The sequence below is a fragment of the Chelonoidis abingdonii genome, chromosome 9 (genome assembly GCF_003597395.2).
Source record: "Chelonoidis abingdonii isolate Lonesome George chromosome 9, CheloAbing_2.0, whole genome shotgun sequence".
Classification (NCBI taxonomy): Eukaryota; Metazoa; Chordata; order Testudines; family Testudinidae; genus Chelonoidis; species Chelonoidis abingdonii.
In genome coordinates this window covers 57,728,663-57,755,692 of record NC_133777.1, presented here as the reverse complement: position 1 = coordinate 57,755,692, position 27,030 = coordinate 57,728,663, and the positions used below count along the sequence as shown (strand labels likewise).

At 44.8% G+C, this 27,030-nt stretch overlaps 1 protein-coding gene across 2 annotated transcripts in view; it reads right to left on the bottom strand.

Moving 5' to 3' along the window:
• THSD4 (thrombospondin type 1 domain containing 4) overlaps positions 1–27,030 on the bottom strand; it is a 610,875-nt gene that overhangs the window by 63,917 nt on the left and 519,928 nt on the right. For both annotated transcript variants that reach the window (XM_075069580.1, XM_032791936.2), the window contains 3 exons: positions 8,442–8,617; positions 4,165–4,261; positions 2,980–3,222 (listed from right to left, as the gene is read on the bottom strand). In XM_075069580.1, the coding sequence (XP_074925681.1) occupies positions 2,980–3,222; positions 4,165–4,261; positions 8,442–8,617 (516 nt within the window). The remainder of the gene's footprint in view (positions 1–2,979; positions 3,223–4,164; positions 4,262–8,441; positions 8,618–27,030) is intronic.

The window sequence follows — 27,030 nt, the reverse complement described above, 5'->3', positions numbered from 1 at the left end:
TGGAGTGGTATACAGACTCAGTAGGCATGATACGGGCTCGCATATACCTTATCGATAACAGGCAAATAACAATTTAGATGGGCACAATAAGTGGTGCATAACGGCGGATAACCGACCTCAAGAGAGTTTATTAATGGCTCCCACCGCTGGAAGGTATAACACGTGGTTCCCAGGGGGTCTGTTTGGGACCAGCTCTGTCAATCTCTCACAAACGACTTAGATGTGGCATACGAAAGTCGCTTATTATAGTTTGCGATATACCAAACTGGAGGGGATTGCAACTGCTTGGGAGACAGTTCAAAAATGCGAAAATCGATCTGACAAATTGAGAAGAAATGGCTGAGGAAAACCGGAGAAGTTCAATAAGACAAAGCAAATGTTTCTCCCTCATCTGTATTGGAGTGTATACATAGCAGTTCAACACCATTTACATAATTGGGAAGATAGACTGTCTTATGGAAGGAGTTATGTGGTCACTTTTTTTTAAAGTAGATCTATTGTGTGTTCATAGTTTGATCCTATCATATCTTATTATATATGATGTCAACCCTGTTGTGATATTTTCTTTTTGTTTGCATTTTAAAAATTAGCAAATCTGTGTTATCTGTTGTATTGCATGTTTTAACTATTGTGCCTTTTCATAATACTATAGTATACGTATGAATTTATTCTTTTCTTTTTACCGCTTCTTATCTGCTGTCTATCTTGTGGTTAAGCCCTCAACTGGAGTATTGTGTCCCAGTCGGGTCTGCATCAAGAAAGATGAGAAATGAGAGGGTCCAGAAAGCAAGCAACACAGAATGAAAAAGTCTGGAACGGACTATGAAGGAAGGCTGAAAGAATTGGTAATTTAGTTTGGAAGAAGAAAAGAGAAAACGAGAGGGGACAGACATGATAGCAGTTTCAGGAAATCTAAAAAGGGTGCATCAGAGGACGGAGAAAACTTGTCACTTCTAGCCTCAAGGTAGACAAGAACAAGGGCTAAACGCAGCAAGGGAGATTTAGGTTGGACATTAGGAAAAAGTTCCTAACTGTCAGGGTAGTTAAACACTGGAATAAATTGCCTAGGGAGGTTGTGGAATCTCCACCTCTGGAGATATTTAAGAGTAGGTTAGATAAATGGGACGGTCTAGACAGTATTTGGTCCTGCCGTGAGCCTAGGGGACTGGACTCGATGACCTCTCGAGGTCCCTTCCAATCCTAGAGTCTATGAATCTATGAACTTCCCCACCAGTAGAATTTACTCCTGTCAGAGGTTTGCTAGTGCAGGAGTCAGAGGATGATGGAAGGCCGTTTCACTTGGTTTAGATTATATTTTATTTTGATTGTTTTTATTATTTACTCTTGGGTTTTTATTCCAGACAAAAAGGACAGTATTTACTAGAGCACCTCAATTTGGGTTATATTTTAATATAATGTGTTTGTTTCCAAATAGGAAAAGGGTACTCAGCTGCTACAGCGAGTGAGGCTGTAAACATTAACAAAAATTGTGTTTGGACATCACAAATCTCTAGAAACTACACACTCTACTATCATCTTCTGGTCAAGTATTCAGGTCCTGCATGCCTGTTCTGGAGAATATACCACTGATGTTTGTCAAAAGAATCAGTACCTCTGTTCTTACCATTGGCTAGTTCAAACAGCTTTTGTGCCCCAAACAGCTATGCCTCATCGTGCAAAAGGTTAATTAAAGGGGTCAAACCCCTCAAAAAGCTTGTAATTCACACCATATATTGCAACGGCATCAGGGCCAGCTCTAGCCTTTCGCTGCCCCAAGCACGGCGGCACGCCGCGGGGGGCGCTCTGCCGCTCGCCAATCCCACGGCTCCGGTGGACCTCCCACAGGGACGCCTACAGGAGGTCCACCGGAGCCGCCTGCAGCCCTCCTGGCAACCAGCAGAGCGCCCCCAGCGGTATGCCGCCCCAAGCACGCGCTTGGCACGCTGAGGCCTGGATCTGGCCCTGAAGGGCATCTAACTGGCAAATGGAGCTCTGAGATGAACAGCACTGGAGGAGTCACTACCAGTAAAGGTGCAATCCAGGCAAATAGTAGGAAGATATTTACAGAGTTGCAAAAGTACCAGTGAAAATGGAGGATTTAAATAAATGGGAAAAGGAAACCAAAGAATGCTGAGGATAATGGTAGTGTGTCAGGGAAAAATGAGAAAAGCAACTTCAGGCAATTGTCCTCAGCCATAAAAGACTGTAATATTTCTTATTTCAGCAATGGATACCATGTTCTGCTTTATAATTAAGCTTGGAAGAATTAGATTTTTATCAGTAAGTGTCAGTAAACGTCGATTTCACCATACACACACAAACCAATGACAAATATTTCTATCAATAATAATTAAAATTTACAGCTAGGCAAAAGTAAGAAAAATGCTGCTTGAGAACTTATTAGAGTTTGATTTAAGGATATTTACTTTGTATATTTTGATGTTTGTTGACAATTTGTGTTTTAATGGTTACGAAGCGTTACCTTTTTGAATATCGCTGTCATTAAATAATTATGGACTGACCCCCTCTATAGATTGATCCCCTCAAAAAATTCCCACAGCTGTGAAAACGTAAATGGATAAAAATATAAAAAATGCTTAAAACCCATAATTTTGCACAACTGTGAAAAATTAAATTGATAAAAAAATACTTAAAAATAAACATCAATATTATCTGTTGAAATGATAAAAAAAAATTGGAATCTCCCAAGCCTGTTTATAAACTATGTGCATCATGCTCTGTTTCTGTTATTTTAAAATTATTTTTATTGACATGTATTTGGAACTCGCTTTGTGCTATAGATTTGTCTGTCTATCACTTAGTGAGAAACAACAGAAAGCAGTGGCTCAAACATATGTCTAATGAATACAGGGATTTGCTGGGTTTTCTAACATGCTCTTTCCCCTTTGTTTTTCTTCTCCTGGCCTAGAATCCTCCTGTGTGTAATATAAATACTATGCTACACTGTAAAGCATTTACCTTTCCCACACGAAGTGGTGCACTCAGTTGTTCCAACCTGTTTCCAGTTGTGTTCTCGGTTTCGTTGTGGTGGCTGCACAGCAGGCACTTGGTTGTCTGGCTGATGAGAAGGAAACCTTCCTGGCTGAATAACAGGAAAGGTCCCTGTTGACTGTCCAGTGTGAGTGTCTGTCTCCCTATGCAAATTCTCGTCTTCGTGATCTGTACCATCTGTCAGTTCTAACTGACCATTGAATGGCTCCCCTGGGGACAGGCAACAATAGCAAATTAAAAGAGTGATTATCTCTTTCAAATATTAGCTAATGCATTCACTAATTAGCAGTTGCAACAATGGTCTACAAAGTTGTCAAGCTTGGAAGTAGCTTTTATCTCCATATACAGACTTGCTGGGCTGTTCTGCAGACAAAGACTTTGCTGCTTTTCAATGAGGCACCCAATTCTCAGCAAGCAAACACACACACAAAAGTGGAAATTCACCAGGCATTTTCTAGCATAATTAGTGCACCTAATGTAAATCAAGTTTCCCAAGGATTTGTTTTTTCACCATGCGCCATATTCTGTGCCTCTTAATGTCAAATTCCAGCTGCTCCTCATTAAGAAACAGGCTATAGAGCCAATACAAATCTGACAAGGAGAATCGAAAACATGAGAAATAGTACCAAACTTGCCTGTCAATTTTCTCTTTTTTTTTTTCAGAATTACTGTTACATTTAACACATCTCCGTGCTATAGAACTTTAAATATGTTCTGTCTAGAGAAACTGTAGCTTTGGGGGCTTAGAAATTTCCACAGGACTGCGAGAGAGAAGCTGAGAAAGGTTATTTCAGAATATCAAACTCCAAAAAGAAAGAAAAAGTATTTTAATTTCTGAAATACCGGCACAGCAATTCAGCTCATAACAGTAACTGACCAAGGAAAAGTCACAGTGTGTTCTTATCCCATGTGACAGATTAAAGACAAAATTACCTTCAAAATAGAAATAAAGAACCAGATCCTAGGCTGAAGCAAATCAGAGTAACGCCACTGAAGTCAATGGAGTTACACTGCTGTACACCAGCTGAACATCAGGGGTGAAATCCTGGTCCTATGAAGTCAATGACAAAACTTCCACTGACTTCGGTGAGGCCAGAATATTACTACTGGCCCATAATGTTACAGAATGTGCTTAAAGCAATGATGATTTACCTGGCCTTCTATGCAGAGGCAACTGAGGGCTAATGACGTTGGCTTCTGGAATGATATACTCATAAAGTACACCTGGATTAGGTTGCTGATGTATCATCTAAGAGGAAAAACAGTCAAATAAATGTTACCTGATTCAAAATAATCACCCTTTCACTTAAACCACCTGTTAGGTTACTACTGTTTAACAGACATATGCATTTAAACCAATCAACAGCATGATGATTGCTACTATTAGAAAAGATAAAGGCTTGTTTGGTATGTCAGTGAAATATGAAAATAAACAATTTGTTCCTGAAAGGCTAAGACAAGTAAGGAAAAGATGAGTTTCTACATTTGCAAATTGCACTAAACTGTAATAGGAAGGAATAGCTGTTACTCAAAATCCTCACTGTGAAGAACCACATCATATGTGTTGTCTTGGTACAAGTGCAAAATGTGAAAATACAGCAGTGTCGTTAAGAGTCTTTCACTGAACACTAGGTGGCGAGAGAGGTTCATACAACAAATGGGTTGGGACTGAAATAACTGACCTAACAGATAACTGAGAAAAGATAAACAAGAAGGAGAAGAAAGAGAGGGAAGGATCCAAAACCCCAAATGCTCCAAATCCTGCTAGCTCTCTCCTCAAATGATTGTCAGTTCTACTTGAGTTGAGAATGCATGAACAGCACTTAGGTATTATCATTTGATAACTGGCCTGTTTTGTTCATTCTGGAACATCTGACACTGAGCACTGTTGGAAGACAGAACACTCGGCTAGACAGAACATTGCTCTGTCCCACTATGGCCATTCTTGTGTTCTTATTAACCCATCTGTGTTACCTCAGATACCAAGTTATCCCCTTTTATAGCCCTGCAGCTCAGCACGTATCACTCACCACAGTATTTATAAAGCAGCAAGCAAAAATAGCTGACAACAATTGTATGTCTATTCCATTTACATAGCAGTCATTTAAGAGCGCTCAAGGAAATAGATAACAGAGGTCCACATACACATTGTGGTGACTGTATCACTGATGTAGAATTGTGTTCCCAACCACCGCCAAATTCATTTTCAGCCAGTAGGACTGAACATCCCACAGACAGCCAAACATGCAGAAAAGGTTCCTCATTTTTTCTACTGTTGGACAAAAGGGTTGGGTTGTTTTGGAGGTTTTTTTTGGTTTGTTTTAATATTTTTATCTAGCACTGGGAACCTTGAGTGTACCTGCTTTAAGGAAGGCAACAGCAAAGTCTAGAGGTTTTAGAGCCCAATTGTAAAATCCTTATGCGCATTAGTAAGCATTCACATGAGTATCCCACTGAAATCTATGGGAGGGTGTGTGAATAAGTACCAATCTAGGAGCTGCATAATAAAGCCCTTGCAAGATACTTGCACTTCTTGGAAAACCATTTGAACTCCCTAGCAGCCCCACATTATGCTGGCGGAGCAGTAATAGGAATGCTTGCATTATCAGTTATAGATACTATGTACTGTTGATTCTATTAGCCTGGCCTTGATTACTTTAATAATGCAACTGATCACATTGCTGCCTTAAAAGAACTTGGTCCTCTAGGGGTGTTGGATTGCTCTGGTAGAAGCCTCAGCCAGTTTAATTAAAAAAAGTGTGTCTTTAAAAAAAAAAAAATCATCAATACAGATTGCTGTTAGTGCCTTATACCTGGGTTTCCTTATCAGTCAGACACTTCCTCTTGAACATGAAAAGTTTCTTGGTTCTGCCAAAGCAAGGCCTACAACCAAGAGAAAATCTCTTCTACACTCCTGTGTCCCACCAACAACAAACTTGTGGCACTAGGTTTGTTTTGCAATCAGAAAACCATTCTGGAATCCACTGAAGTCTACAGAGTTATTCTGAGTTAGAATTCATCACTTTGTCTTTGAAAAGTGTTTCCTCTGGCAATCATAACAGCTTTTTCTCTCAGCTCTGCCCCAGTGAGAGCACCCACATTCAGGAATCATATGAGAATGCACTACCTGTAATGATTTCTATAGAAGATGACCTTTCGACCTCTCTCTCCAGTTTTAAAATGCACTCTCTTGGTGCCCAGTCCTGCGAGGTGCTGAGCACTCTGAAGTCCTACTGACTTTGGTGGGAGCTGAGAGTGCTCCACATATCTTCAGATCAGGACCCTACCGTTTGGGTAGTTCCAAGGAAAGCTCTCCTATGGTTCCCCTGATTCTTCCATACTGTTTCCCAAAACAACTCACAAGGAGCGGTTATAACAGTTCTATTTTGAGTTAGTGGCAATGTAATCTTTTGTGCCACTGCTGCTTTATGTGCAAAACCAAACTGATCTGAATTTCTGTTCTTTATCTATCTGTTTAAACTTTGCTATAACATAACTTGGGAGCCTTTTCCTGTGCAACTGGAGAATGAAAGAAAGACAGCAGGAAGTGAGAGAAAAGACTGATAGCCAGCTGGCATTAACATTTTCATATCCCTTCATCTGCAAATAAACTTGTCAGGGTTCAGAGCTAAGGAAAAGTGGAAGATTCAGAAATGGTAAGACAAGGACTATATGGTTCAGGGAGCTGAGGAATTGGAAACTGGTTTATGTTAATATTAGCTATCTCGCTGTAACTAGAAAGTCAGGACCCGTGCAAGGGTGATTATGCTATTAACAAAGCTCCTATGATTTTCTTTCATCTAACGCTCCTCCAATCCCCATTTTAGGACAAACCTGCACAGATGCTTATCAACCAATCCACAGTGCAGTGAAAGGGAGAATGCTGATCTATCAGCCAGCCTAGGTGAGCCTCCCGCAGTCCTGACATCCTACAGACAGCATGATGAAGGAGAGAGAGTGCCAAACCAGGGGGCCAGTCCACAGCAATAACTCACAGTTCAAGTCATTAAGCTGTGCCCAAACCCATGGCAACCTTGCTGTTTTCTTACTGGCAAATAAGATGTCTTGAAGGGAAAAATGAAGGGAGATAAACAGGCAAAGATTAAATCAATACATAGTAGTGACACAAACTATGAGATATAAGAGCTCTAAAAATCAAAACACATTTTATTCGGATTAATTTAAGGTGCTCTAATGTTTTTGATGATACTTATTTGGGAACACCTGAATAAGTCATGTATGGCTCCTTTGCCTTCTCTCTGGGTAATACATTAGGCATCAATTTCTTGGCAATAAAAACATCACAGCATCTCAGCTCACACCAGCCAATATTCTTTATGTAAGTGCTCATTATATCCTATATCAGAATCCATTAAGCTTTACATCAAAATTTTACATCACAACAAATGAAAAATCATTCCCCATCTCCCACGCTGTGCCCTGTTAAAGTAATATAATAAATAATTGTTACTTTTTAATCATTTTGCCATTTGTAACTTTTCCAGTTGTAGGAGGCAGTGCACTTTCTATAAAAATATACTGCACTATTTTTTCTGTCATTTGTCATCATTTGTTGAGTTTAATGACAACCAAACCCTGGCCAATTAAAACAACCAATATCGTCAATTCAGACTGTGTATCTATACTACGTGTGGCCTTTCAGTCAATATATTTTATTTTAATTCATGTATGTGTGTATGAGCATGCCTATAAGTACAATTAATTTCATAGTATGCTGTAATAATCCACAATAGCATTTTTATTTCAGTGTTGAACAATACCAGAAATACACTGAGTTGAATCCTGGCTCCATTGAAATCAATACTTTTGCCATTGACTTCAATGGAGCCAGGATTTCACTGCAATTTGATTCTGCAATTGTTTTGCGGAGTTTCTGCGTTCAGGATTTCCTAATGAAGTTTGCCATTAAAACTCTGCCCAGGAATGCTTAATTTTGTAAATACTGTAGCTTTTATTTCTATTTATTTAAAAAAATACAGAACCAAGAAGGCTTGACTCCATCAGACGTCTTGATTAGCTTCAGACATTTGATTCGGGTAACTATAAAACTAAACCAAGCCAAATTAGCTTCAGTAGAAAAGTGTCTGGAAGAAATACAGCTCTCATGAAATAAAAAATACTGTATGCTTTGCCTCTGATTTTACTCAACAAGTAAAATTGGTTTTATTGGGTCAGTAAACTCAGGTGGTAGCAGATATCTGTTACTGTTTAGATTTCCTATGATCTGGGGCAATACAGAGGTAACTGCAAAGGATATTGTAATATCTAAAACACTGTTATCTCTAAGGATTAAATGGAATGCTGGCATTTATCTATTGTTATTGCTTGTGTTTTTAGTGTCATGTGTGAACAAAGACCAGAACTCTTGTTTTCCACTAGGAAGGTTAATCAGAATTTGACAAACTTACATAGACATCCAGGATCTCATCTGTCGGACCGTCTGCTAAAAAGGACTCCCCTGCAGTGCTTGAGATTTCATTTGGGCGTTTATATGTGAATGTAGTCCCTCCTCCTTCATATCTCCCAGGTCGATCAATGGCCCAGTTTCCATTTATGATGGACCGTCCTGATCGACTCCGCAATGCTGTCAGGGGGAGAAAAACACACACACACACAAATGCTGATCACACGGTATCACCTTGATATACTAGTTCTCAGACTGTTAAAGGGTTTTTGAGGCAAACACAAACAAATTCACATAACTGGATTACGCTGCTGTATATTCTCTGACTTCATGGAATCAGGCGGTATTGCTGAAACAAAAAATATTGCAGATTATATCAATACTTGTGCAAAAAGAAACCCAGTCTCAAAAACCTGACTCTTATTTGAATATGTGAATTTTATTCCGCAGGAAGAGAAAAATACAAAGCTACAATAGAAAACTCATTTTTCATGGAATATCATGTTGTGATTTTGTCTCAGCCAGCCAGACGGGTACATTGAATACACATGGATAATGGGGAAGTGGTTTCCTGAACTTCCTCCACATCCACGTGAATCTTTATTTAGTGGTTTGGACGCAGTAAAGCACTGAAGTGGATACCGATTATCACAACAACTACACTGTGTAGAACAACTACCACCCCTACAATTTATGAACCAGAAAATACTTTGGTTTGCCAAATATTCCAACTATTCTTAATGCAGCCTTTGGCAAATCTTTAATTTTCCTTTACAGAATACACATTTTGCCAAACATCTGCAAAATTCTGTTCTGTAGAACTGCTTGGGGTGACAGGTATCTGCAAACACCATTGTTCCTTATCCGTAAGGGAGGATACTACTACTAATTCCTTTTTCTGCCTAGTCTATTTAGATTGTAAGCTCTTTGGGGCAGAAACTACCTGTTATGTATGCCCAACACCTAGTACAATCATTTTATTACTATGACTTGTGCCTAAAGGCCCAAACAAAACTGGACCCTCACTGTGTTAGGCACGGTACGTACATAGGCACCAACTTTCCCCTGCGCCGGTGCGTGCTCGCGCCCCCCCATCCCTAGTCTCACCCCACCCCCATCCTTTCCCTGCTGCTGCCCTGCCCACATTCCAACTCCTTCCCCCAAATCCCTGCCCCAACTCCGCCTTCCCCCTGCGCCTGTTGGACCCCTTCCCCAAATCCTCACCCCGGCCTCACCTCTTCCCCAAGCACGCCACGTTCTCCCTTCTCCCCCCTCCCTCCCAGCGCTCGCTGCATGAATCAGCTGTTTCGCGGTGCAAGCACTGGAAGCCAGGAGCAAAAAGCAGGCATGCGGTGCACCCAGGGGAGGAGGCGGAGGCAGAGTGGAGGCAGAGGTGAGCTGAGGTGGGGGGGCAGGGTGAGGAGCTGCCGGTGGGTGCAGAGCACCCATCAATTTTTCCCCATGGATGCTCCAGCCCCGGAGCACGCACGGAGTCAGCGCCTATGGGTACATATAATAGAAAAGAGAAAATCCCTACCCCAAAGAGTCCACCCTGAATCTACTATAGTTTAAGTGCAGAATGAGGTTATCTACCATTTATGGAGATATATAAAATACAACAATAGGATTCTATTGCATCTTTGAGTGAAAAAATTGAACTAACTTTACACCTTACAGGGTTCTAAAGTAACTGTATAAACCCAAGACAGGGACCCGGGCACCACTCTACACAGCTCAATGACAACCTCTGCTCAGTCCACAACTGCAAGAGTTCATACACCTTCCTCTGAAGCATTTGGTTTTGGCCACTATTGCAGACAGGGTACTGGACTTGATGGACCATGGCCTGATCTAGTATAGCATTAGATCAATGGCCACACATTTACTCCAGATTAGGGGAGCCCTGAGCAGAACACCAAGGAGCCAAAGCGGGCAGGGCACTTCCCGTGGCTGGTTCTCACAAGGTTAAACAGCAAGGCCCAAATTTTTGCTCTCTTTCTTTTCCCATGACAGTGATTGCTGCTGACTAGTTTGCCTTTGGGGAAGTAGAACAAGTATAAACTTGTTGGTGAAACTTACTTCTAGGAGAAGTCTCCATGCTGGGAAAGTATAAGAAATTATTGTTTTAACTGAATTATGTAAACAGTACTCATATACTATGGTTATATATAGCAAATTAATAATAATAGTCACTTATTTATTATTAAGAAACAATGGTAACCTTGAATTACCAGTTTTCAAATCTAAATCAAACGGAAGTTGCGGTATGTTAGTGACATCAGGTCAGTTTGCAATGGTCTGCATCATACATTGACACATATAGAAGATGAGAGACAAAACTAACTTTTATCTGTATTGCCTCTCATACCAAAAAGAGGTCTCCTTCCTAACGGGGGATGGAATTATGGGCAAAATAAAATGAATAAGTTCATATTGTTGATTCTCAGTATTCAGCGTTTTCAAATGAGATAGAAAAAGTATTCTAAACACCACAAACAAGTGGGTATTCCAGTTGGCAGGACTTAGGAACCCTTTCTGTAACAAATAGACACAGTGCCAGAGATGCAATTGGCTCAGGAAATTGGCAAACACATTCACCAAATACATTTAAACAAGTGATATGTGAGGAATTCATGAGCAATCGGCACAAGGATATTCTGCAAGCAGAGTACACACCATTGTGCTTTATTCACTTAGCTCATGTAAAAAAAAACATTTTAATGGAAACAAATCTGTTTACCTTCAAAAAGAAATTAGTAGCTACACTATAAAGGTTTCAAACTACATAAATTGCAATGTGGGCATTAGATTTCAGCCAATGGGTGCCTTCCACTGTAAGTAGTGAATTTTATATATTTGTTTAACAAAATGTAACTTTATAACAATGTGAGATAGCAAATATAAAAACAGTGATAGAAGTGTAGAGCTAAAGCCAGATTATACCTACACGCGAGAGATGGCGTAAAGAAACCTCCACTTTGTTCAGGGCATGTAGAGGTCAACCATCATTGTAATCCCTGCTCTCAAGGGAAGATAAAGACTGCACTTTTACTATTCTTCTAGGCAACTAATCCTCCAAAAGGGGCTGGGATTGGCAAGTACTCTGCTCTCATGCACAGAACCCAATGAAGTTTACTACATTTTTGAAGACTAATAAGCGGCACCCCAGAAAAGGATGTGGTAGTAGGATGCACCCACCCTGCATCTGAGCACTCCTGGAGGCATTCTGCCTCCTGGTTCTCCCCCTGGGGTGGGGTGGCTCTTTATTGCTCCCAGCACAGCACTATGCTCAAGGGCACAAGCAAGAACTTAGAATACTTGGTATTCAGCAATGTCAAGTATTAATCCTCAATTTGAACATTAGAGTTCAAATATAAGGTACTCACATGAAATCCTCTAAGCTTAATCTCCAGCTTAGATCTGATAGGCTGCCACCAGATCAGGAATTGATAGGGCCTGATCCCCCCTTTCCTCTCTCTGGTGTCCCCAACCCTCCCTTGGTGGGACACCCAGATTCCAAATCCCTTGGATGCTAAAAGCAGGGGAGAAAACCCCTTCCCCCCTCCTTCCCAGGCTTGTGCTCTTGGTTAGCCCTGGCGCGAGTATCAGAAACGGTTTCTTGCTTCGCCAAGAGGATAAAGCGATCTTCTATCCCTCAGGACATAGAGATGCAAAATACAACAGCTTGGCTTTGCCTTAGTAGAAAAGAAACTTCCACAAGTGTTTTGAAAAAAGAAAGCTTTATACAGAAAAACAGACAATACAGACTAATAACTTGCATAAACATTTATACAGGTCCTACTTAAGAAATCTGAATACCCAGTTGATTTAAAAAATAGGCAATTTAATAGACCAGCAATCACTCACAGTAAGTACAAGCAAAGCATATCATAGCCGATTTTACTTTGTTCCCGTCTGTACTCACTGCCCCTTAGTAGAATGAGAAGGAGATTGGAATCAGCAAGGTAGCTTGTTCCTCACAGCCGAGGGAAGCAACAAAGACACAGCCCTCCACATATGTTCAATACAACACAAGCTCCTCATGCCGAATCACTTTGTTTTTCTTGTACTTCCAGACTTTTGGTATAATATTTGAGATAAGAAGGAGTTAGGAGGAAACTTGTACTCACAGCCGAGAAAACAGAAGAGACCCCGAGTATAAAATTCCCGCCCCTGACTTTAAACAATCCAGTTCTCTGATTGGTCCCTGCGTCATGTGTTTGGTTACCCTTTCCAGGTAAAGAAGTTAACCCTTACCTTACCTATCTACTTATGGACACGCCCCCCAATCACCGACAGTAGAAAGGTTCACTGGAGGTGATTTCTACCTAGAACTTAAACTAAACAGAGGAATACAAACATGCCACATAGAACTAAAGCATGCAAAGTACAAGACTTCACAAATCTTCAGGCAAAGCCACTTTAGTGCAGCATGGTCAGTTTGCAGCTGGAACCGTCGTCCCCAAACATATGGACGTAGCTTTCCAGGGTACACAATGGCTAGCATTCCTTCACTGACTGACCCAGTATCGGAAGCCCAGCCCTACCCTGGCGAAAATGTTTCTTTAGGGCCTGGTACATTGCTTTAGCTGTGGTGTTACCTAGAGCCATTGCTTCTGGCCATCGGGTAGCAAAGTTCACGAAAGTCAGTACGTACTGTTCTTCCCTGGGTGTCTTTGTCGGAAAAGGACCCAGAATATCCACAGCTACTTGCTGAATGGGACCTGAATTATGGGAGTGGCTGGAGAGGGGCCTGACCAGATCTTGAGGCTTTCCGCATTGTGTGGCACACCTCACAGAGCTGGACATACTGGGCAACTTCCTGCCCATCCCTCCCAGTAGAAGGACTTCCCCAACCTGTCTTTGTTCTGTTCACCCCAGCATGGCCACTGGGATGATCATGGGCTAAGCTTAAGAGCTTCCCCTGTATTTAGTTGGAACCACCAACCGTTTGCGCGCTGCCATTCTTTCTGGCGTCCACCAGAAAGAATTTCCTTGTATAAAAGTCTTGGTCTATAACAAACCGGGAATCGGTCAAGAGCTGAGAGCAGGTGGGTTGCTGCCGCCGCCACCCAAGCTTCCTGAAGGCTGACATCTGCTCTGCTCAGTCTGGAACTTTCCCTTGAGAGCTGGGGACACCAGTTCTTTCTCAGACTGGAGGCTTGGCTTGGTCCCTCTGGAAGTGATGTAGTATGGGGTTGTTTCTGTCGCTGGTGCAGCGCCTCTGCTGGGTGCACCTGGTGTATTTCAGGCTCTGCCTGAGCCTCTTCGGTATGGTTGTCTGTTGCTTTGTCAGTTCAGGCTCGTTGGTCCCTCTGCGTTGGGTTGAAGATGTGGTTGCACTTTGCTGGTGCGGGTTGCTGTTCCAGTTCGGGTCTGGGACTGGAGGTGTTGTGGCTGGTTCAGCCGTTGACATGGGATCCAGGTCCACTACCTCAGTTGGGTGTCTGGTAGCGCAGACAAGTTGTCTGTGTCCGCACCTGCTTTGTAGTTGGAAATTTCCGGTGTGGTTGAACCACAAGTGGTGTCGGAGGGTTAGGAGTGTTAGAGCCTTGCCTAGCCAGCTCCCTCTGTAAGGCCTGCTTGTGGGCCTCTCTCTGTAGTTTCAGCTGTCGTTGAAGGCTGTCTCTTCTTCTTGTTGTTTTTATGGTAGGCCAGCTCTAGTTCAGAATTTCTTTTGTGTGCTGCTTTGGCTTCTTGTTCTTTTGTAGCTGCATCCTGGGCATCTTGTTCGGCCTTAATTAGTTCAGCTGTCTCCTATGCATTGAACCCAACAAAAAGCTACCGTATTCACCTGTGTGCGTTTGCTGGCGGGGTACTTAAGTTCCAATTGTTTAACAAAAGATCTGTAAAGGTTTCTTAATGACTTTGCTACAGCAAGCTGCTAAGAGCAAGCAGAAAAATTTTTTTCCTCTCTAGCACTTTAAAGCCAACCCTTTTTCACTGCTAATCCCTAGCAGGAAAAAAGAAAATAAGGTGCTACTGGTTTTTTGGATTTTTATATCCCACCTGCTGCTCACCATGTGGTAATAGCCTCCTGTCCCAGATCTGGACTTTAGTGTCCAAAATCTGGGGGCTTACCTGAAACTCCCAAGCTCACTACCAGCTTGATATTCTCGCTGCCACCAGGTCAGGAATTATAGGGCCTGACCTCCCTTTCCTCTCTCTGGTGTCCCCAACCCTTCCTTTGGGGACCCCCAAGACCCAGACCCTGGTCTCTCTCTCTCTCCTCTCCCAGCTTCCCCCTTTCCTGGGTTGCCGGTGCGAGACTAGACTTCACTTGTTGAATGCAACCCGAGAAGCAATCTAGCGTCCCCGAGGCTATGCATTCACAGCTAGCACACGAGGAAATTCCCCTCCCTGATCTCGTAGCAGTAACTAGAGAAAAACTCAACCACAAGAGAACAGAGATGATTTTTTCTCTTTCCCCGTAGCCTGCTCTTTCCTGGAAACAATAGGAAAATAGCCCCAGCCTGTTTCCCTTCCCTTTGCCTCACTAGGAAAAGAAACTCCCACCAGTTTTACAAGAACTTTATATAAAAAGAAAGAAAGTACAAAACAATACTCTTGCATTAAGAAACTCAATACAGGTCTTGCTTATAAGAAATATGAATCAACAGTCTGATTTAAAGATAGCCCGATACCAGTCCACAATCAACATACATTAATACAACACAAAGCTCATCAAGCCGATTACTTTGTTCCTTTGTACTCACAGATGCTTAGGAGAACTTTGAGATAATGAGTGGAGTTAGGAGAAGCTTGTCCTCACCGCCGAGGAAGCAAAAAGACACAGCAATCCACATCTGTACATACACACAAAGCTCTTCATAGCCGATTACTTTGCTTTCCTTTGTACTCACAGATGTTTAGTAGATATTTGAGATAAGAGAGAGTTAGAAGGAAACTTGTTTACTCATAGCCGAGAAAACAACAAAGACACAGCCCTCCACATCTGTTCATCACAACACAAAGCTCCTCATAGCCGAATCACTTTGTTTTCTTGTACTTCCAGACTTTTGGTATAATATTTGAGATAAGAAGGAGTTAGGAGGAAACTTGTTTACTGACAGCCGAGAAAACAAGAAAGACCCCGAGTATACAAATTCCCGCCCCCGCATGGCCGCTGTGAGGTTGATCGTCACTCCTTCTTGCTTGTCTTCGGCTCGGGCTGGTGTGAGTAAACAAGTTCCTCCTAGACCCCGCGTGTATCAGAAATGATACCCAAAAGGTCGAAACAAAGAAACGAGCGCTGTGAACAAAATGCTCCGCTTTGAGCCGTGGGGGGTCGCCGGCGGTGGGGTTCGGCTGCCGGGTCAACGGCACGTCAGCGCGGGCCCCGCGTGCGCCTCGTGGCCTCGGCTTCCAATTTTATTCTTTTTCATTAGTGGTCCTTTGCTTTAGGGGGTATCTCTGAAACCCTTCCAAAAACCAAGGATTTCTTGACTTAATCATTTTTCGGCATCGGGCCAGGATGGTATGCTGTAAGCGGGCGGCTGGGAAATTGGAACAGGCTTCGATGGGCATTCCCTTTTTCCCCGAAAAACTCAACAGTCCCCTTTCTTGAAGAGCAATGGTTGGGTAACGTCTCCTGGTTTTCATTAACTTAACATGATGTTTTTTATTTAAGCCCTGTCCCAAAAATACTTTGGGGAGGAATGGGCCTGTGGTGAGGGGCCCAGAGGGAGTTTCCAAGGAAGTTTTGATATTTTAATTTGGCTCGCCCACTTTCAACACATTGCGCTTTGTGGTATAGGGGTTTTGCTTTTTGAGCAAGAAGCTATGAGGCAATTGAGAAGTTGGCATTTTCCCCAAAAGCTTTTCTTTCTCTGTCATCCAGTTGACTCCTGAGAACAGGATGTATTTCAAAAAAGACAGGCGGGAAAGAAAAAGGGAGTTAAGCTGGAAATCCACTGAAAAATATCTGATCTCGTGTGAATAAGAAGGGGGATCTTTTCAAAAAGCCCATAAGGGGAATTGCTCCCACTGGAAAGGGCATCGAGCGTTGCAAAACCTTTTTTTTGAAGCCTTTTCCAATTTGGAGAAGAAAAGGTTTTGGCAATGGCTGATGCGAGTCTTTCGAAAAATTCAACACCGTTTTCTTTTATATGGCCTTTTTTATTTGTAACCTTTTTTGCAGGGTAAAAACTAAGGAGTAAATTACTATTTCTCCCTTTATGGTTAAATCGGACTGGGGAGGAAGCTCGTGGGAGGGAACAACAACACCATAAACGGGGGGGTTTTTTTAGGCGCTTTGCCCATTTACCTGGCCACACAGGAATCGGTTTTCATGAAAACCACGGGAACCCAAGGGCTTTAAGGACGGAAATTTCCCCAAGGACCCAAAGTGGAGGGGCAAGGGACCCATTGTCTATAACCAGGGCCCCTCGTTAGCTCTTGAAATAGCCCCACTTTGTCTTTCCACCAAAACTGGTGCCTTGGGCTTGCTCCCGTATGGTAAGTATGGAATTTTCTCAATTTGCGGGGGGGCAACTAGGGATTTTCCTTTCTGGGCCACCCAACTGCAACGTATTCTGGGGCCCCCCAAGGCCCCCATTTAACTCGCTGCTAGGGAGGGAAAAACATAAACAGACCCAGGCAGTTATTGATTTTTGTCAAACACCCCAAACCTTTCCTTTTCCCTGGCCTTCTGGCCCCTGAAGGGGTTCTCCATTTTTCCTCCTTCAAAAACCCAACTAGGGCCCAGGTTGGGAACTGGCGGGGCCCACCCGCGTGCCCAACACGGCCACAACGGAGGGGCCGATTTTTGAGCGGCCAAACAAGCCCCGGCCTGGGGCAGCCAGTCCTAGGGCCCCCTCCAGCCCCCCCATTTTCCAGCCCCCCTGCTTCACCGCTTTTTCTCCGCTGGGCGGGGGCAGCGCGGCGGCGAGGGCCCGAATGATAGCCCTGCGGGGGGCCAAACCCCCACAGCTTCCCCTCCCCCGCTTTTCTTCCCCCCGGGCGGTGGTGGGGGTGGGCTTTTACCTTGGCCCCCGCCCCCTTTTCTCCCTTCCCTTGCCCGGCAATCAAAGGGTGATTGGGGCCCTAGCGGGGCGCGAGGGGGCGGTATAGACACAGCCCTCGCCGTCGGGGGGCCTAGTTCCCCTGGGAGGGACAGAGGGAGGGATGGTAGGGAACCTGGGAAGGGGTGGAGGAAAGAAAACATAGCTTTTCCAGCCCCCCTTGCCGTGAGGGGCCACCGGCCCAGGGCCCCTCTGCCCCTAAACTCCCCCCCCCCGCTTCGTTCCTAACCCACCCCCCCAAGGGCCTTCCTCTGGGCCCCTGGACCCGTATCCCCCCCCCCCCCTCAGCTTTCTCCGCAAAGGGCCCCCCTTAACCCCCGAAGGCCCCCTTCTGGGGGCCCTTAAACCCCCCGGGGAACCCCCCCCTCAACCACTCAGGGCTTTTTCTCCCCTTGCCAACCCCCCAGGGACCTTTTGCCCCCTTAGGTCCCCCAACACACCCCCAGCCTTTCTGTGCCCCTTTTGGGGACCCCCCCCAAACAACCACAACTCAGCTTTTTTCTGCCCCTGGGGGCAGCGTTCTTCCGATCCCCAGGGTTCCCTTCTTGGCCCCTGACCCTTTTGGGGGAACCCCCCCAAACCACTTCAGGGGTTCTTCTGCCCTTGGGGACCCCCTACACCCAACACTCAGCTTTCTTTGGCCCCTGGCGCAGCTTTCCCATAACCCCCCAGTCCCCCTCTGCCCAATAACCTTGGGAACCCCCCCCACACCAAACCCCAGGGGCTTTCTTGCCCTGGGGGGGGACCCCTTAACCCAACCACCCAACCTTCTCAAAAACGTTTCTCGCCCCTGGGGCAGGGGGGCCTCTTTTCTAGCCCCCCCCCCAGTCCCTCTTGCCCGCCTGAACCCTTATGCGGAAACCCCCGGACCACACCCAGCCCTTCTTTGCCCTGACCCCCCCCCCAACACACTCAGGCTTTCTGGCCCCCTGGGGGAGCTCCGATACCCCCCAGTTCCCTCTGCCCCCTGGACCCCTTTGAACCCCTCTCCCACCCACACCCAGGCCTTCTGCCCTGGACCCCTCCCACCACATCAGCCCTTTTCTGTTCCTGCAGCCCATACCGGGCTTATGGCCCTCTTGCCCCCCTTTGAACACCCTGGCCCCACCCCCCAAACCAACCCACCCCAGGCCTTCTGGCTTCTGGCATCCCCACAGGGCGGCCCCACATATTCTTCCCTCTTGCCCCCCCTTGGACCCCCCCCCAAACCAACAATTTCCAGTTTCTTGCCATGGGGCACCCCCCACAAAACACCCCCCCCCAGCCCCTTTTTTGCCCAGACCCTTGGGACCCCCCCCCACCACCCCAGACCTTCGGGCCCCCTGGAACCCCCCCACCACTCGCTTCTGGCCCTGGGCAGCCCTCATATCCCCCAAGCCCCTTTCTTGGGCCCTTGAACCCTTGACCCCCCCCCACCCCCAAACCCCCACGCGCTTCTTCCCCTGGCAATACCCCCCAAAACCCCCCCAAGCCCCCTCTGGCCCCCTGAAGCCCACCCCACGGGCCACACCACAACCCGGCTTTGCTCTGGGGGCAATCCTCCACAAAGCCCATTCCTTTCTGCCCCCTGGGGCCCCCTCCACCACCAAACTTCAGGGCCCTTTTCTGCCATGGCCACTCCCCCCCACACACCTAACCCCCCAAGCCCCCCTCTACCCCCTGGGGTGGGGGACCCCTTGGACCCCCCCGGGAATACCAGGCCTCTGCCTACACCTCCACAGCCCCTTCATCCCTGAACCCCCCCCACCCTCTTCTCCACCTCCCCAGGCCCCTCTGGCCCCTGATCCCCTGGGGAAACCTTCCCCCCACCCAAGGCCTGGGGTCCCGGGCCAAACCAGGGACCCCTTCTGGCTAGCCCGCTGGCTGGGCCCTAGGGTGGAACCGCAAATCCCCGTCGGCTCGGGTCAAGGCGAGCTCGGGAGGCAGGCTGGCGGCGGGGGGGTAAGATCAGGGGCCATTTTAATTTAGATTTTTAAATGGACACTTCTTAAACCATTTTTGAAACCCTTGTTTACTTAGATTACCCAAATAGTTTGGTTGGTATCTAAACTAGGGACTTATAGAAAAGGGAGGGCCTATAAAAATTGTAAATGTTATTAACCGGCACCCCGGCAAAAAAAACCTTAAAAATAGAGTGAATAAATGAAGACTGGGGCATTCACACTTTCTGGGAAAGGTTTTTGCCGGGACCCCCTGGCCCAAACTAAGGCCCCTTTGTCGGGTCTCCTCCTGCCTGTTCCTAAGCCCTAGTTTTCTGTCCAGGAAAAAAGAAGATAATTCTGCCCAACCAGGGTGGCCCTTTTCCAGCCCCAGGCTTTCCCATGCAAGGAAGAGGAACATCTATTGAGGGGGCCATTCTCCACCTTCCCTCCCTCCCAGGGCTATTCTGGGCATTTTTTCCAGTGGGCCCCCAAAACCTGAAAAGTTTTCTGGAGGGGCATCTGCAAGTCCCCTGGGCTTGATCGTGGTAGGTCTTGGGCAAGGTGGCCCCGGCCCAGAGGCCCATCTTTTCTTGCACGGTTTCACAGTGGCGGGGTTTAGAAAATAAACAAAGGGACGCTAAAACCCCAGTGCATTTAATGGGGAAAAGGCCGGTAAGGTCCCAGTTTGTTGGTGGAGTTTTTTTCTTATATGTTTAGGCCAACATTGGCTTCCCCCTTCCTTAAACTATACATTGAGAAAACCAGCAACAATCCTTCAAACCTGGTTAAAAACCACTAACCAGGGCCACTAAGCACTATTTCATAATCCTTGAAGAATTGGGGATTCCCAATTAGATTTTAGTTCTTTCCAGTCCAGCCACTTTCAACAATACAAAAACCATTTTCATCAAAAACCAATTAAATGGTTTGTTCCCATTTAATAATATATCTTAAAGTCCTGGAGGGAAATGGCTATTCGGATTTCAGTGCTTTTGAACTTTTACTGTAGTTCTATATAAAGGGTTGTATGTGTCATGGGGATATTTCCTTCATAAATACCATACTTTGAAGATTTTAAAACTTGGGGCGGGCATTGGTTTATTTCTTCTCTTCTTATGGGGAATTTTAAGGGAAGCAACAAAAGGAAAGTGAACATAATGGGGCCAGGAAATCATACTACAACTTAATGGGAAAAGGAAGAAACTTTCCCCTGTCCCAGGGACAGTTGAATTTCTGGAAACCAATTTACATTGATGAAAAAAAAAAAGGGAAATAATTATAAACACCTTTTTGGGGACAATGATTTGGGGGATATTAAGGTGGATTACACCTTTTGGCTTACTGGCAGCTTTGGGAAAGTAATTTGATGTTGGCCACAATTCTAATGGGTCGGGCAACCTGGTGAACTTAAGAGTGGGGCCAAGATCCTTTTTTAAGCAGAGGAAAAGATAAAAAACCGCATGGGAATTTTATTGGCCTATATGGGGATTTAAAGCTTGTTGTTTTTTTTCCCCAAGACAAGGCTTTTTCCCACTTAACTTTTGACTAAAGACTTATTGCCTCCCAACATTTAGCTTCATTTAAATTTGTGCCATTTAAATTGGTTTTCACAAGTTAAAGGGTTATCTTTTAGGTTGTGTGGGAAAAAGAACAGACACATCACCTTCCCCAAAGGAGGGGCACACTTGGGGTTTAAATCTGAGAGGTGGTTCTAAATTATTCAATTCCGCATTTATACCTTGGGTAGGTGGCTTTAAATAGCGAATTATGGATCATTCAATACCCAAACGGGGGGGGCGGGGGGGCTAGTAGGTTGGGAATGGAAGGGCAGGGGGGGGGTCCAAAAAATTGATGGGACAAACACTTAAAAAATGTATTTACTTTCCAAAAAGGGCTCATCCCTCCTCCAAAGGGGGCATTTCTGTCCCATCCTACAAGAAATGTAAGGCCATGTTGGCTTAAATTTAAAGGGGGCATGATAGTTTCCCCTTAAATCCAATGGATTGCTCATTTCTTAAAAGGTTAAGATATGTTTAAGAACTTGTATTGTTGGTCCAGGGTCAACCACTTTGCCCAAAGTGCCAAATACAGTGTTTCAAATCGAACAACTAAGTCTTGCAGGGTCTTGCCCTGGCGACTCCCACAACCATGCTTCCATCAAAAGCCCAAAAGGCCAAGGGAAACTTTTTTACAATAAAATGTTTCCATTTGAATATTTCTTTGTTTCTCAAAGCCTTTTTTCCTTCCACTTTTATGCTTTAAATATGCAGTGGTGATGCCAAGCCGTGGCGCTAAAAGAAGGAGGACAGGACTTGCAAACTAACCTAAATCAGAAGATTTGGGACCAGTTAAGGGGGACACTTATGTCTATATCCTGGCAAGGGATAACTCTTTGCTATTTAACTGAAACAATGGAAGGCTTTTCGGACCAGTGCCACAAGGGTACAAATTACTCCTTTTTGATATTTGTGGAAAATCCCCCCTTTAATTCCTCCAAATCTCCCACTTTATTTCCCACCTTCTTCAGTTGAATTAAATTAGGCCGTGAGGATTCTTCTTCCAATTTGGCCCTTTTCCTTCCCACACATTATTTCTTGGTTGTCTTCCCCATTTACCAACCATGGATTTTCCCCAATTGCGTGGGGCACATGATATGGGGCCCAGGGTCTGTAAGCCCCCCCCGGCCCCCAGATTCTTCCCATAGTGCCGTGGGGGGTTTTTTCTCCCAGGAAGGCCAAAAGCCAGTCCGGAACCAGATTTTCCATGTTTGTGGGTCTTTCCGGGGCATGGAAAAATAAAGGGCCCCCAACTTCTTACATATAGGAACTTAACGCATGGAATAAAGGACATAAGGTACAAAACTTCTGAACATTCCCAAGCACCTGGGGCAGGGAAACACATCCACCGTAGGGCAAGGGACAACCCAAGGGAGAGAAGAGGGCAGCCTTGGACTTTCTTGTCCCCCCCGTGACTGGCTTCGGGCTGGCAGGAAGGCTGAGCTTGGTGCAGCACCAAAACAGGTAAAACTCTGGCTTTACTGGGTTCTATACCCAATAGAAACGATTAATTCCCCCCCCTTGGGGAAGGAGAGGAGCACAAACCAGGGAATAACCATCTATTTGTTGGGCGGGAACCCCAGGGTCTCTTTTGTTCCTCTGTCTAGTCATTGAAGGCAAAAACACACCCAAAACTACCCACAAATGGGGGGGCTGGCCCTGATTTCCAGGGTTTAGGGATGGTTAAATCAAAACCACCCTAGTCCAAAATGAAGGGGTTATGATATCCTTTTTTCTTTTTTAATAGGGGTCCTTTTCATATTCAGTAATCCAAGCACAAAAGCACTTTTAACCTAATTCCTAAATAATCCCTTGGTCATTGGTATAACAAGCGCCCAGGGCTAACGACACCAGCGGGCCCTTATTGGGCTATTTAAGCTTCCTTTATTATCTTCTTGGAACAGGAAACTCCTGGCCACTGAAAAAGGCCTGTTTGTGGAAAAAGAGAAAAGAATTGTGATAGGGCCTGAACTGGATATCTTCACTTTAAAGTATTCACGAGGTGGAGGCTCTATTACCTCTAAAACACATGCATGAACTTTGGGCGCCCAACTAAGGAGGTCCTAGATTGAAGAAAGGGTCTCCGGTTTTAATGGCCTCTTTTCCAAGATGAACAGGTTCACCAAAATGGGCAGGCAAGGCCCAACTTCTGGAGTTTTAAGTACCAACGTAGGGCCATTCGGCGTCCGTATTTTTTCAGTGTCCTTATTAAAATTGATTCTGTACTTCTATGGGGCTCAACAAAGATCCCAGGGCCGGTCAGGGGCTTTGGCACCCCCCAAAGGCAGCCAAAAAAAAACAAAATACAACAGTCACGGGATTCGCCCAATTCTGCGGGGGCATTTCAAGGGGCAGGACGGGGGTCCCTCCACCTGCCGGGGAACCGAAGTGAAGGACCCCCCTCCACCAATGCTGGGAAAACCTGGCGGCCCCTCCCTGGAAGTGGGGCCAACCCCCCCAAGCACCTTTGCTCTGCTAGAAGGGCTGGGTGGGGCCCTGGACGGGCCGGGGCCTCTTCCTCCCCCCCCTAAATGGGGGGAAGAATTTTTAGTTGGTGGACAAAGTTGATCCAAAATTTCCTTCAACAAATTGTCTTTCTCTAATATACCCAATTATCATGGGGCCTACAAATTATTACCTTCTTTCGTTTTTTTAATAATGTCTTGTGGCCCCACCTTTCCCCTAAGTTTTCTAGGTCACACGGGCCAGCAGTGGGGGCGATAATTACCCAAAGTAAGCAGGCAAAGATTGGATTCCCACTTTAAAAATGGGCCAAGGGCCCAATATGGAAGTAGGGGGCCATCCTAAGAATCCAAACATATTTATAAATTGGGGAATACGTGAGGCCCCCACAAGGGGAAACTCGGGGGGGGCCGTTAACCAACCTACTTGGAGGGAATGATATTTTTCTCTTGTTTTCCAGGGACAAAACAACAAAGGGGTTCCACGGAGGTTTTAAGAAAACTGCCTTTTTTCTCCCCTCTCTCCATTTTCACAATAAAAAAAAACAACAGGGAAAATTGGATAAAAGGTGCCTTCCTTAGTTTCCCGAAGGAATGGTTATTTCCCCAAACTCAAACAGGAGTTTTTCCCTCTTCATTCGCCGCCCTTGGGATGTTGATTTTGCCCCCCCCACTCACTTGGAGTACCAGTTTGGTAACGTTTTGTGCAGTAAAGTGACCATGCAACACTGTTATCCTATGGGCCTTCCAACCCACTTTTTGTTTCTTCTGTTCATGCCATCCATGGCCAATTTCCACTCCTGCACTGTACAGGCTTTAGGGGACAACACAATTCATGGGGGACCCTTTCTGCTTTCCCAAAGTCTCCAAATAAGGCCCCCCTTTCGGATGGGGAGGGGTATGCCACCCCCATTTGGGGACAAAAGGTTATTTTAAACAGCAGGGCCCAGTGTTTTTTCTACTCAAAAATCTGGGATTAGTTACATCTTTTCCTCCTTCTCTTGGGGGCTGGCTCCCCATTTCTGGGCAGATATTCCCATGAATTCTTTTCTGTGTGGGCTGTGTTTCACTAAGGCAAAGTTGGGCTACTTGTGGGTGGGACTGACCAACATGGAAACTCTGGCCCCCTGTGTCTCTAAGTCCCAAGGGACCCATAACCAAACGTTTGTGTGTGTTGTTTTTGGCTTCTAGAACATATAATAGGAGGACAATTTAAATTAGATTTGAAAGGGAATTTCATTTGGGCATACCACATTGAAAAAAAGTGGTCACTTTATGTTTGCAGAAATGGTCATCAAGGGGGGCAATCTGGGGCCTTGGTTAATGGGCTTTTCAATAAGTTACCACGTGTGGAATAAAAAACACAAAAAATCACGCAATAGGGCCACCTTCTTTCCACCCAATTAGATTAAAGGGCTTACAGTTTTGACCGTTCTTCGTTCCCAGGCGCGCATTCTCAAAGTATTATCACTAAGCTGTTTCATCTGGGATCTTAAATGTCAAGTTACTAAAGGGGGCCCCAGATGCCTCCAAGCATAATTTAGGCCCCCCTAAGTCCCCCCCCCCCTACATTTTGGGGATTCTGGGTACAGTGATAAACCATTTGCGCGGTTAACAAAGAAGGGGCCCTTGGGGCCCCCCCTTAATTTTCGGGGTCCTTTAGGTTTGCTTGACGCGGGCGACCACCACCAAAGGCAATACGGCGGCGCTTGGCCAGCACGAATTAACTGGTTGGGGAATTCCCATTGGTCTTGGTGGTTTATGGCCAGGGGAACTAGTTTCAGGGAACTACAATGATTTGCCACGATTCTTTTTATGGGGGCCTTAAATCTAGAAAACCATTCATGGACCAATTCTTTTTTGAGATATTTTTTGAATTGTATCCATTGTTTTTATTTTTTATAATTATATATATTATATTTATTGTTTTTCCATTATGCTTTTCTTTAAACTAATTGTGAGAGAGGTGGAGGGCTTGGAAAAAAATCATTAGTTTTAAAAACAATTATAACTAAAAAAATTCAACACAAAGTAGTTAATACTAAAAAAGGGATCCTTCCCTCCTCTGGCCTGGACTTGTTTCTCCCACCCAAGCTGTATCTTTGGGGGCAAGGGCCTGTTCATTTCCTGCCCTATGGGATTTCTACAAAAACGGTGCTAGGGACCCAAATTAAGGGGACCTGCTGGAGGATTCTGGTCTTAAGGTAAAAACAGGTGCTGGGGAAGTGTGAATCTTTCGATTCAGGGTAGACCATATAAACCAAACTTCCCTTAGCTTCGGTTTTCCAAAAAAGCTAAGGTGGGCCTAAAAAACCAAACGGCAGTTGTTTGCACTCTCACCCATTTCAGCAGGCTTGGTTAAGGCCCCCACCCATGCAATCAAACCACCCAATACCCCGACAAGATACTTGGCGGGTGGGCTAGGCTTCCAAGAACACTGCAGGGGGCCACCAACTGCTAGGGTTTTAGGGGGGGCCAAAAAACAGGGCCTTTCCAAGGCGGGCAGAAGGTGCAACTCGACTGTTAAACGAGACTTCCAATTCTCTGACTTTGTCCCTCCTGGTCAGGCGAATGTTTTGCTTTCCCTTGTCCGAGGCCTGTTAAGAATGAAGACCGTAACCCGTTGAGCCGTGTAGCCAGCGCTAGGATCTACTCATTATGACAAGCAAAAACATCCCTTCCTTTTATGAGTCGCTGCCCAGGTAAGATCCACTCACATTGAGGTCATTTGGTCCGGCAGGGCTCGTGACTATATTGCTATGTTGCGGCCCCAGCATCAGAGGTCCCCAAATACATTTATGGTTATAGTGAAAATTATTGATTAAGTTTGTCTATATTTTGTTTGTATATGTATGTATAACATATTTTCTCTGAGAAGTCTTTTAAGTCCATTTGTCCTGGTCTAATATTTTTGACACACCTTATTTTACTAAATGGATTGTCCTGCTAACCTACGGAATGTATACGCTCTGACTGCGTGAATAATTCAATATATATTTCATAACTTTTTTTAGTGGCCTGTGAGTTCTCATATCATACTCTATCTCTTTCCTCAATATTTCTAGGAGTGGACAAGTGCGATTTGCGTGGTTCACGGGCGACTATTCATGGCCACTTCGTATATACAATCTGACTCAGAAAGATAAATGACATAAGCACCACATGCCTATTTACAAGTGATACATTTTGATTTCAAACACTCTCTGCAAGTCACAAGTGAGGACAAGTGCTTTGCAACTATATTGTCCATGTGAGAGTGTCATCATTTTTAATATGGGAAATCAACTTTTCTATATCAAAGTGTTTAACTTCTATCGCTCTGAATATTTACTTTATTTGTAGCCTACAATATTACATTTAACAAATAATTTCGCGCGACTCAAGAGCTTTTAATACCCGAATGAAAAAACGAAAGTGCCGCAAAATGAAATTATTGTTAATATAAAGCATGTAGAAAGATCGTTTGCTGGAAACCGACAAATCCAATTACATTTTAATTTACATTCATTCAGATGACAGGTTTGAAGAGAATACGGTTGTGATGGTGCGCACATAAAAATATTATTAAATTTGTTTTGCATCTGTGTTTGACTCTAGCGGTTGCAATGCTATAAGTACAGCCTTCTACTG